This window comes from Lonchura striata, chromosome 20 (assembly GCF_046129695.1).
Source record: "Lonchura striata isolate bLonStr1 chromosome 20, bLonStr1.mat, whole genome shotgun sequence".
Taxonomy (NCBI): Eukaryota; Metazoa; Chordata; class Aves; order Passeriformes; family Estrildidae; genus Lonchura; species Lonchura striata.
Window position 1 is genome coordinate 6,426,959 of NC_134622.1, and position 11,778 is coordinate 6,438,736.

General features: G+C 50.3%; 2 protein-coding genes and 2 non-coding genes across 4 annotated transcripts; all 4 read left to right on the forward strand.

Moving 5' to 3' along the window:
• The first annotated feature begins 315 nt into the window (after window positions 1–315).
• LOC110482036 (T-complex protein 1 subunit zeta) lies at window positions 316–6,145 on the forward strand. The gene is made up of 14 exons (XM_021550952.1): window positions 316–489; window positions 780–843; window positions 1,190–1,324; window positions 1,892–2,065; window positions 2,213–2,316; window positions 2,920–3,030; window positions 3,499–3,658; window positions 3,846–3,928; window positions 4,287–4,383; window positions 4,639–4,786; window positions 5,011–5,144; window positions 5,259–5,361; window positions 5,601–5,673; window positions 5,819–6,145. Exons 1-14 carry the CDS (start codon window positions 356–358, stop codon window positions 5,889–5,891), a joined length of 1,593 nt encoding a protein of 530 aa, XP_021406627.1. The 5' UTR covers window positions 316–355; the 3' UTR covers window positions 5,892–6,145.
• Window positions 1,637–1,768, forward strand: LOC116184320 (small nucleolar RNA SNORA22). Its single transcript, XR_004149081.1, has one exon. It is a non-coding gene; the product is annotated as a small nucleolar RNA SNORA22 (small nucleolar RNA).
• Window positions 2,661–2,796, forward strand: LOC116184319 (small nucleolar RNA SNORA15). The gene has a single exon (XR_004149080.1). It is a non-coding gene; the product is annotated as a small nucleolar RNA SNORA15 (small nucleolar RNA).
• A 1,072-nt stretch (window positions 6,146–7,217) lies between the features above and the next one.
• On the forward strand, window positions 7,218–11,270 carry SUMF2 (sulfatase modifying factor 2). Its single transcript, XM_021550929.3, has 9 exons — window positions 7,218–7,317; window positions 7,532–7,688; window positions 8,263–8,377; window positions 8,839–8,883; window positions 9,144–9,294; window positions 9,562–9,617; window positions 10,000–10,084; window positions 10,534–10,693; window positions 11,048–11,270. The coding sequence occupies exons 1-9, from the start codon at window positions 7,260–7,262 to the stop codon at window positions 11,151–11,153; spliced, it is 933 nt and encodes a 310-aa protein (XP_021406604.2). The 5' UTR covers window positions 7,218–7,259; the 3' UTR covers window positions 11,154–11,270.
• Window positions 11,271–11,778: the final 508 nt, after the last annotated feature.

Below are 11,778 nucleotides of genomic sequence, written 5' to 3' on the forward strand. Positions count from 1 at the left end.
TTTTCACGCTTCTGCGGAGTTGCTGGGGCGGATTAAGCAGCGACCATCCCCGCCCGTTCACTGACCGCCCTCACCCTCCCCGCGCTCCCCTCACGGCCCGTTCTGAGGGCGGAGCCGCGACTGGGCGGAGCGACAGGCGCCGCAGCCAATGGGAGAGCGGCTGCTGCGCCAACGAGCCAATGAAAACCGGGATGCCTTGGCGGCGGGAGCCGCCGAGATGAGTGACAGGCACTATAACCAATAGAAACGCGGCGTCGCGCCCGCTGGCCAATGGGCGAGCCCGGAGTGTTCTAGAAGGGGCGGGCGGGAGGCGGCGCCCCGCCCCGCCCGGCGCTGCCCACAGAGGAGCGCAGTCATGGCGGTGAAGGCGCTCAACCCCAAGGCCGAGGTGGCCCGTGCCCAGGCCGCGCTGGCCGTCAACATCAGCGCGGCCCGCGGGCTGCAGGACGTGCTGAGGACCAACCTGGGCCCCAAGGGCACCATGAAGATGTGAGGGAGCCCCCGCGCGTCTCGCCGCGGGTGGGGTTGGGGGGGGATGGTGCACGGCCTGAGGGGAGGCGTGAGGGGAAGCGGTGAGGGCCGGGATGCGCGGAGGGGAACAAAGGCGGAGGCGGGGTGGCTGAGGGATGGGGAGATGGGAGGGAGCGGCGCGGGCCCGCGGCCCCGCACGTGTTCGGGGCCGGCTGGATGAATGGATGGGGAAGGAGCGGGGCGGGCCCGCGGCCTCACACGCGTGTGTTGGGGCCGGGGCGCTGCTCACCCGCCCGTGCCGCCCGCAGGCTCGTCTCGGGGTCCGGAGACATCAAGCTGACCAAAGATGGCAACGTGCTGCTGCAGGAAATGGTGAGCTGGGGCTGGTACTCGCAGGGGGTTTAGGGAGGGACGAGCCTTTGGGTGAGGGGGAATCGCGTCCCCCCTGCCCCACCCGCCCTTATGCATTGAAGCGAAATGGTCCTTGGGAGGAGGGTAAAGAAGTAAATGCAGGTTGAGGTAATGCTATAAATAAAATAATGTTAAAAATATAAACGGCACCACAAGAATTAGTAAAATAACCAGACAGAGGAGTAGCAAACCAATTAGGGTAAACCATTAGAACAGCACCTTCAGTTCTTTGTTAGCTGATCTCAGATTTTTGTTTGCTGTACCGCTGCAGTGAAATTCAACTGCTCAGCTTCTTGTTTTTGTCTAGCAAATCCAACACCCCACGGCCTCCTTGATAGCAAAAGTAGCAACAGCACAAGATGACATCACTGGAGATGGCACCACCTCGAATGTCCTCATCATTGGAGAGCTCCTAAAGCAGGCAGATCTTTATATTTCTGAGGTGTGTATGCAGTGTTTCATTTGTAGGTGGGCGAGGTAAAACTTTCACCAAGATCCCTCAGTGGATTTTTTTTGTTCAATGTTTAACAGGAGTGGAAAATAAATACATTGTTCTGTTTAAAATGAGAAGTTGTAAAAAGGGGGAAGAGCTAGAGGAGAGGACTTAACCCTGTTGAAAATCAAAGCGGCTCATTGTGGATACTGTAGCTTTTAAGGTTTTGTGTGATACCTGCTGTTACTTTGTTTTGTGTGACTCAAAACACTTTTGGAGAGTTTAAATGAGCTCCTCCCTGAGGGCAGGTAAGCGTGGGTATTGCACAGCGAACACCCAAGTGTGCTTTGTAGTTCCCTTGGTTTGAGTTCTGTGCTAAATTAATCTGTACTTTTCCTCTGCATTGGAAGGATTTGCATTCCTTTTATATGTATTCAGAAGGACAGAACACATGGCCTGAGCAGCATATTCCCTGTGCTTTGCCATTCCATGAAATGTTGAAACCACAGGTTCTGGTTGTGGAAAAAGAACCATTTTGCCTTCCATTGTGCAATGATTTCTCTTCCCTTGCCTTAGGGTTTGCACCCTAGAATAGTAGCTGAAGGATTTGAGATTGCCAAGGAAAAAGCACTTGAGGTTTTGGAACAAGTCAAAGTGTCCAAGGAGATGGACAGGGACACCCTCATCGATGTTGCCAGGACTTCCCTCAGGACTAAAGTCCACGCTGAGCTTGCTGACATCCTGACAGAGGTGAGTGTCCCTGTCACCTCTGCCTCTGTGTGTGAAGAGAGCCAGCTTTGGAAGTGCTGGGACTCGAATTTGAAGTGTGAAAGATGTGAACTTGCACTTTGGAAGACTGATGGTCATTTTGGGATGTTTCCCTCCCCTGTGTTGCAGGCTGTGGTCGATTCTGTCCTGACAGTCAGAAAACCAGGCGAGCCCATTGACCTGTACATGGTGGAAATCATGGAAATGAAGCACAAATCAGAAACAGACACAACGTAAGTCAGGAGCATCCTTGGGCTTCAGATAATGTGGCCATGAGCTTTGAGGAGCCTGGGGGGCTTTGGTTTCTCTTTAGGGTGCCCTAAAGCTACCAGTGGAAGAGTTAAAATACAGATTTCAGCCATAAATATCGTGGCAGAAGTTTCTCACACACTGAATTGATTCCTTGATCAAATTAGAAGAACAGCACTGGTTTAACAGTGTTGGATAAATACTTTTTTCTTAGGGTCTGTAGCTCAATGCTGCTTTAGGTTGGTATCTGTTAAATATAAAGCAGCATTTGATAACTGGAAACTGGGTTGTGGATTGGATATTCCATAGGATTTCCATTTCCCTCGGTGCATGGATGAATTCTGCACTAGCTTTCCTCAGTAGCTGATGCAGTCAGACACCATGCCAGAGCAAATTCCTTTTTTCCACTCTGCCTGGTGTGCTTTTTTTATGAGAATGAGCATGCCCTTGGAGGGGGAACACATCATCCTTGTTCACTGCCAACACGAGTGCCCAGGCAGTTTGGGTTGGAACAGTTCCACTCTCTGCACTCTGTGAAATCCTGTGTTTGTGTCCGTGGACACCCAGAACGGTTTTTAATCTTGCAGGCTGATCAGGGGGCTGGTTCTGGATCATGGAGCTCGCCACCCTGACATGAAGAAAAGAGTGGAAGATGCTTTTATTCTTACCTGCAATGTGTCTCTGGAGTATGAGAAAACGTGAGTACACAGCAAATGCTCATTATCCTAAGGACTTTTATCTAAAATATGCTTAAATACCAACCAAGAGTCTGAAGGGGAAAGGTGATGCCCCTTCTGCAGCCTTTTTGGGAAAGGTAGTGGGTGAAAAAATCTCTGTGAGAGGCAGAGCTTCACAGTGGTTTTTATTTTGTTGTGTGATCACAGAAAGGTTGAAGGTCCTTTCTTTCCTGGGCACAGTTTGATATTCTAGAGCAAAAACATTAATACACTTCAGAGTTCTCTCAGCTTCAAGTGTCTGCCTTATCTTTTGAAGTGGAACAGCTCTGAACCAGAGAGCAGGAACAGGAGTGTGGGTTGGAGGGCCTGGTTTGTTTTGGGTGGATGTCTTCAGAATGTTACTGAAAGGCTCATTCCTTATGCTCAGGTTTATTTCTACAACAGAGAGGAAGTTTTCTCACTGCTTTTTGTGGGTTTTTTCCCCTTCAGAGAGGTGAGCTCTGGATTCTTTTACAAAAGTGCTGAGGAGAGGGAGAAGTTGGTGAAAGCAGAAAGAAAGTTCATTGAAGACCGAGTCAACAAAATCGTAGAGTTGAAAAGAAAAGTCTGTGGCGACTCAGACAAAGGATTTGTTGTGATCAACCAGAAGGTGAGATGAAAGGAATAACTAAAAATTATTTGAAATGCCAGTTATCTAAATTTAGGCTGATACTTTTGAATATAATATAAGCTTCTGCTTGAGATCTTTGAGCCTCAAGGAAGAACTTCAAAGTGTCAGAGTGAGAGGAGGTGTTTTTAGCTTTGTCCTTATGCTGATGGTCACTTTCTGCTTGCAGGGAATTGATCCATTTTCCTTGGATGCCCTTGCCAAAGAAGGAATAGTTGCTTTGAGGAGAGCTAAAAGGAGGAACATGGAAAGGTCAGTTTCGGGGAGGAAAGAGGTTACAATAATCTGCTCTTCCAAACTGAGACAGTCAGTCAAGTCTGGCTTAAATCCATCTTTAAAGACTTGACTAAAAATTCCACTTCAATCTGTGCAGCTCTTGTGGTGTAACTCGGGGCAGTTTGGACAAACTGCAGAAAGGGCAGTTTGAGCTCTCAGGATGCTTTAAATGCAGACACCTACAGAGGAGCATTAATTCTACACGTTAGTTTTTTAAACAGTTCTTCCATGAACAAAACCAAACTGTTGCAAGCCTAGGATCTGCAGGCTGAAATACTGCAGTGATTTTGGGTTTTATTGAACACAAAGCTGAGTTCTGCCTGTTCTCTGTCAGACTGACCCTGGCCTGTGGTGGCACTGCCATGAATTCTGTGGAGGATCTCACTCCTGACTGCCTGGGACACGCAGGGCTTGTCTATGAGTACACACTGGTGAGTGACCAAGTGTTTGAAGAGTAAAGCTGGAGTATTGAAATAAAATACTACAAATCCACTTGGCTGTGAACATCTGCCTGGATGTTTGCTCCTGTCACAGACTGAGAAAACAGAAATAAAATTCTGCTGGTTCTCATCACTTCTTAAGTGCTGTCAGTGCAGAACCCAGCCTAAAAGCATCCAGTTTATTAATTTGTGTAGACATTGCTGAAGCAAGTGGCTGAGAGGCAAACCTGGCCCTGTTTCCCACAGGGAGAGGAGAAGTACACCTTCATTGAGAAGTGTGAGAACCCCCGCTCGGTGACCCTGCTCATCCGGGGCCCCAACAAGCACACGCTGACCCAGATCAAGGATGCAGTCAGGGATGGGCTGCGGGCTGTGAAAAATGCCATTGAGGATGGTGAGTCCCCTCCCTGTTAATCATCATAAGGACCTGTGGAAACTCATCCCAAAATTAGGGAATTATCTATCAGCTCCCTTGGTTCCTGCTCTAGTCCAAACCTGAGCTCAGTGCGAGTTCTGTGGTTGATTACTCACCTGTTCAGGTGCTGGATATGGAGGGAAGAGACGAAACTGCACTAAAAATGAGCTGTTTAAACTGAAACAGGTGCTTTTCCCTTGCAGGATGTGTGGTGCCAGGAGCAGGGGCACTGGAGGTGGCAGTAGCCAATGCTCTTGTCAAACACAAACCCAGCGTGAAAGGAAGAGCCCAGCTCGGAGTTCAGGCTTTTGCTGATGCTCTGCTCATCATTCCTAAGGTAAAAGGAGTTCCTGGGTAATAAAGTGGCTTTAAAGCACACACAGACTCGGTGCTTTTTCTGCTGGAGGGCTCTGATCAGCAAAATGAAGCCAATCCCTCTGCTCTGTGCCAGGTGCTTGCTCAGAACTCGGGATACGATCCCCAGGAGACGCTGGTGAAGGTCCAGGCAGAGCACATGGAGTCGGGGCAGCTCACTGGGGTTGATCTCAACACTGGTAAGGACTCCCTCAGCCATAGGTGATGCTCCACTAAGAGCCTGGCTCAGCTCTGAGTGCAGAAAATTTATCTTCATTGATAAAAAGCTGCACAAAAGCTTTGGCAGTCAGGCTGCTGTAGTTCAGTGTGTTCTGATTTGAGGTTTTTAGAGGATGAAGCACACTGTTGGATACAGTGAGTGATATCAGATGTCTCTGTGTGAGCTGGTTTTTTAAAGGCTGCCTCACTTCTGTTGCAGGGGAGCCAATGGTGGCTGCAGCAGCTGGAATCTGGGATAATTACAATGTCAAAAAGCAGCTGCTTCATTCATGGTAAGGCTGGCAGTATCTCACTTCGTAGCATTACTCTGTGTGTTTAAGTGATGTAAAACTGGGGATCCCATGTAAAGGAAGATGTTTTGAAACAGAAAAATGAAGCTGAGTTTGGCAGTTGTAATTATTTCTTTCCTGTTTCCAGCACGGTCATTGCTAGCAACATTCTCCTGGTGGATGAAATCATGAGAGCTGGGATGTCCTCCCTGAAGGGCTGAGCTGGAGCTTGCTCCCTGTGGAATTTCTCCAAGGAATCCACCCCAGGGCCCTGTCCTTGGCTCTGGTGGGTGTCCCAACACCAGAAGTCACTCTGCCATGAGGGGCAGCCCCTTTGGTAACACGGCCACCCAAAATCTCAGCAACTTAATCAAATATTTGGCTCTAAAAAAGGAGTTATTTATTTTTGATTTCACTGAACTGTGTGGCTGCAGTTGCTTTCCATTTTTACCCAATAAACTGTTCTGTTCTGTGCTTTGGGTGTCTGTTCTTTAACCTCCACCCCCTCCAGAACATTCTGCAGCGGGGGGGCTTCATTCCTGAGTCCTAATCTTGGCAATTTTGTGAAACTGCTACTCAAGACTTCTGTGAAATTACTACTACTACTGCTCTGGGAAGAGGGTGGGATCAGGCCTGGAATTTGTTGAGTAAATAAAAAAAAAAAGACTGAATTAAGGCAGTAACTTAATTGTTTTGTACTTGCTTATGAATAAAACTGCAGCGTGGCTTGTGGGGGGTGAAGGACCTGTTTTAAGGGATGGATTTTTAATAGTGATGCCTCTACATTAAAGCATTCATGGATAACTGCCAGAGCAGGTCTGGGCAGAGCTTTCAGTGGGTTTGTGGCAGGGGCACAGCCTCCTGCCCTCGGGGATGATTTTCCCTAAACCCAGCGGTCCTGTGTGTAAAGAGCAATCTCCTTTCTCTGTCACACACGAAGCAAAACCCCTCGAACACCCAAAGAAGCCTCCCTTGCCCCGGTGCCGGGCAGTGACAGAAATCCCCTTTCCCTGCAGAGCCGATGGCCCGGAAGCGCTTCCCGAGCCCGCGGCACCTCCGGGGCGGTTCCCCGGCGGTTCCCCGCCGTTCCCCCGCGGTTCCCCCGCGGTTCCCCCGCCGTTCCCCGCCGTTCCCCCGCCGTTCCCCGCCGTTCCCCCGCGGTTCCCCCGCCGTTCCCCGCGGTTCCCCCGCCGTTCCCCCGCGGTTCCCCGCGGTTCCCCCGCCGTTCCCCCGGCGGTTCCCCGCGGTTCCCCCGCCGTTCCCCCGCGGTTCCCCCGCCGTTCCCCCGCCGTTCCCCCGGCGGTTCCCCCGGCGGTTCCCCCGCCGTTCCCCGCCGTTCTCCCGCCGTTCCCCCGCCGTTCCCCGCCGTTCCCCGCCGTTCCCCCGCGGTTCCCCGGCTGTTCCCCCGCCGTTCCCCGCGGTTCCCCGGCTGTTCCCCCGCCGTTCCCCCGCCGTTCCCCGCCGTTCCCCCGCGGTTCCCCGGCTGTTCCCCCGCCGTTCCCCGCGGTTCCCCCGCCGTTCCCCGCGGTTCCCCCGCGGTTCCCCGCCGTTCCCCCGCCGTTCCCCCGCCGTTCCCCCGCGGCTCCGGGATGGGAGCGGCGGCGCGGCTGCTCCTGCTGTGCTGCGGGGTGCTGGGGGCTCAGCGCGGTGAGAGCCCCCAAACCCCCCCTGCATCCCCCTCCCGGAGCCTCCTGCTGATCCCCCAGCCGGGGATCGCTCCCTTCCCCAAAATGGGATTTTCAATGCTTTGAGCTGTACGGACACCCAGCGCTGTCACCCCTTCGCCACACGCAGCGACATCACTGGCTGCGTCTCGCTCATGTTTAAAAATGAAACTTGTGCTGACTTTCTCCCTTTTCAGCGCTCGGAGAGGATGGCAGCATGGTGCAGCTGCCCGGAGGCACCTTCCAGATGGGATCCGGCTCCCTGCAGAGGAGGGGCGAGGAGGGGCCCGCCAGGGAGGTGACGGTGAAGCCGTTTGCTCTCGACAAACACCCGGTGACAAACCGGGACTTCAGGTGAGCCCGCCGTGCCTCGGGGGGCTGGTGGGCTGCCAGCTGTTCTGCACCTTGTTCCTGGGCTCCGAAAGCCAGTGCTTGGGTGCTCACTGGAAAAAAATGTGCCTGTCAATAGGAAGTCGCTCTCACAGGTGCAAGCTGTACCATCGTGGCAGCGTGGTTTGCAAACATACTTTTATTTCCTTTTTTGTCATTTCCCCCTCTCTTTCCTCGTTTTTTCCTTCTCTTTTTCATCTCCTTTTTTTCTCTTTCTTCTCCTCCTTTCTTCTTCCGATGTTCCTCTTCTCTTCTCCTCTTCCACTAACAGCAGCCACAGGTTTTATTGACTTTTAAGGGACTTTTTCTCTCTGCAGTTATGGAAACCTGAGTGCAGGCTGAATTTACCTGCACAGGTGACATTATAACTATAAAATCTGTGCAAAGATGCACACTGAACTGTTTTATCTGTTAAATCTAAATCAAACCATCTGGAGCTGGGGGGTCTGTAAGTTTTGTACCTTTTGCCTTTGCACAAGCAGATTTGTGAGGCAGAACTTGAACAATTCTTACCCAGAGCATGTTGTGTTTATGCCAGGGAGTTTGTTAGAGAAAAGAAATACAAAACAGAAGCAGAAGCATTTGGCTGGAGCTTTGTCTTTGAGGATTTCATATCTGAAGAGCTGAAAAAAAAAGTCACCCAAAAACTGGAGGTAAATCTGAATCCTATGATGAGTTTGGTGTTGCTTTTCCACCGAGGAGCAGCTGCCTCTTTGCAGAGCCTGCTGTTCTCAGAGGTTTTTCTTTAGTCTGAGCTTGTTTTGCTTTTGAACCTCAGCAGGATCGAGCTGGGGTTGATTTGTGTGCTCCTCTGTTTTCATGCTCTGTCAGCTGTCAGTCTGGGCTCCAGGAGCTGGGAGGAAGTAAAATTTCTTTCAAAGTACTTCAATAATCCAAATTTAATATAGAAAAACTGGACAGCATGAGCCTCTTGATCTGTTTTCACTTTTAAAAGTAGATACCTCTGCTCTGTGAGAAAGCAGCATCCAGATATCTGTGATAACCCAGCTCAAACTGCAGCATTTCCCACACTAACACACCCTGCTGTGGGACTGTGTCACCAGTCCAGGTGTCACCAGTTCACCTTTAATCTTGGTGTCATTTCTTTCCCCAGTCAGCCCCGTGGTGGCTGCCCATCGAAAAGGCTTTTTGGAGACAGGTGAGTAAAAATCCTGGTCTGGTAAAATCCTGGTGTGATAAAATCTTGGTGTGGTAAAATCTTGGTGTGATAAAATCTGATATAATACAATCCTGGTGTGGTGACTCCTCTCCATGCTGGGAGCTTGTGTGTTGTGTGTGCTGAACCAGATCAAAAATAGGCGAAAAAACATTTTCCATACTTTCATCTCTTCCATTCCTTATTCCCTTTGTAATGAAAGCTGTGTAAAATGAATTCAAATCTGCTTAAATCCCTCACAGCCCTCAGGCCCTGGCTCCAGCATAAAGGAGAGGCTGGATTACCCAGTGCTGCACGTGAGCTGGAACGATGCTCAGGCTTTCTGTGCCTGGAAAGGGAAGCGGCTCCCGTCGGAGGAGGAGTGGGAATTTGCTGCCAGGGGAGGACTGGAGCGTAAGTAGCACAAACTCTGAGCTTTTCCCAAACCAGGCATGGAGTGGTGTTAGTTCCATCAGATCCAAACCTCCCTCCAGGGATGTTTTCAGATATTGATCTGAGGGGGGTTTGAACCACCTCTTTTGTCCTGAGAGTGTGATAATATTAATGAATAATAAAATAAATTAATAAAACCTCAGTAGCTCAAGCTGAGCAGAAAAGGACAATCCTAAAAGCCTGGCTGGAGTGAGCCAGGGCTAACAAGTGCCTTTTCCTCACTGGCAGAAAGGATGTATCCCTGGGGAAACAAGTTCCAGCCAAACCGTACAAACCTGTGGCAGGTAAGATCATAAAAATTATCCCACCCATGCTGGGCTGTCCTCAGGGTGGGGTTTCACTCAGCCACTGAGTGATGGTATACTGGGAAACACTGGGGGTACTGAAACTGAGCTTCTGGGAGGGTTGTAAAAATACCCTCAGAGGGAGCAGGCTCAGCCCATCTTCCCTGGGAAACCAGGATTTTACTACTTCTAAAAATTCACACCTAAATTTGTTTGAAGAGGGAACTTGGAACAACTTCAGGTGGTTGATCTCTCTTGACCAGCATAAATTGCCACCAGAGAGTTATTTGCCTATTTGGAGTGTGGCACAGCTCTGTGAGGAGCAGGATCTGGGGTTGTTTCTGGGGTGGTTCTTTGCTGGGAGTGATCTCTGTTCCCCCAGGGTGACTTCCCTCGGGGGGACACGGCTGAGGACGGCTACCACGGCGTCTCCCCGGTGACAGCCTTCCCTGCCCAGAACAGCTACGGTACAGAGCACGCTCACCCTGCTTTGGGGATGGCATCTGCTCCTTAAATTCATGTTAATTATCAAATCCTGGAGCTGGGCAGTTTCAGATGTGTGGGGTCTGGAGTAGAGTAAGTGAGCCCAGGAAAAGCATTGATGGTTGGTACTGGAGTTGGCTGAGGTGAACCTGCTGCACTTCAGGCACCAAACCACCACCTTTTAATTAAAACTGCGTTGTTCTGCAACTCAGTGGGATGTAAAAAAAATTCCAAGGACATTTTCTGGCTGCCATGTCCTTGTGCACATGGGAAATGATGAGACATTGAAGTTTCAAATACAGTGAGGACTTTCTTCAGCCTCACCATTAAACCACGCTCTTGAACGATCCTTTGAATGTTGTTCCCCCTCCCATACACCAAATTTACATTTCTTGCACAACTGCTCTCCTCATCTGATACAAAACCATCTCAGGGTTCTACGACCTGCTGGGAAACACCTGGGAATGGACAGCATCGGAATTCCCAGCTCCAGGAAGAGCATCCAGGGCTCAGAAGATGCAGGTGCTGAGAGGAGCCTCGTGGATTGACACTGCAGATGGCTCTGCAAACCACAGAGCTTGTGTCACCACCAGGTAGGTCTAGCCAAAGTCCAGGTGCTGCTGCACATGGATTTTCTCTGGGTTGGTTTTATTTTAAAAGATGTTTGTTAGTTCCTACACTATTTTTTTAAGAAGCATTTGGCAGGGCACACTACAAATATGGGTAAAACCACCCCTGCTATAAATCCATTCCTAAATGCTTCTCAAATCATGTGTTTTCCAGTAGGTATTAATAATGAAATGCTTTTCTCTAAGTTATTTAGAGGAATTGGAAGATGTTCTAGGCTGTTCTAGCAGGTCACACTAGAGTTGTGAGTGTTGTAACATATTAGGGATATGTGTTAACTAGGAAGGATCCCTAATTTTGGGACTCTTTTTCCCTGTGAGGATGGGGAACACACCAGACTCTGCCTCTGACAACCTCAGCTTCCGCTGCGCTGCTGACATCCCACCCGTGCCAGCCTGGAAAAGCCAGAGCAAAGCCGAGCTCTGAGAGCTCACTGGGAACACCTGAGGCTTTTTCTCCTGTGGAGATGAACAGTAACCCCCAGCTGTAACTTCCATTAAACCCCAATTGTTTCTAAAATTAAAAATAATTTCAACCTTTTCAGCGCTGGGTTGGCTGGGTGGGAGCAGTGCTTGGCAAGACAGGAAGGGGGGTTTGTCTTTAGTGTTCTTTTGGTGTGGGAGATGCTCCAGCTCTCCTCTTGTTGTCCATGGAAAGCAGAGGGATGCATGTGTGGGACTGGGCCAGAGCTGCTCTGACCTCCAGCCCCAGTGAGGGGACACCCACAGCCCCCTGTGACCATCAGTGTGGGGCTGCTAGGGGTGAAGTGATGGGGGTGGAAGGGGGAGTCAGGATCAATCCCCATTCCCTTGGGAAGTCCCAGCTTTGGAGCAGTGCTGAGCCTCCCCAGAAGCAAAACAAGGCACCTTCATTGACATTTGAGCAGTGACAAAATGATGTGTGTGACAAACCAGTGCCCCACCTCTCCCAGGAGTTACAACGAGCACAAACTCTCTGTGCACAAGCTCTGCACCAAACCTGACCAGGAGCCTTCACCACAAAGGTGGGCAAGAACACAGAACACTGCTCAGGGATCCTCATCCACCTCTAA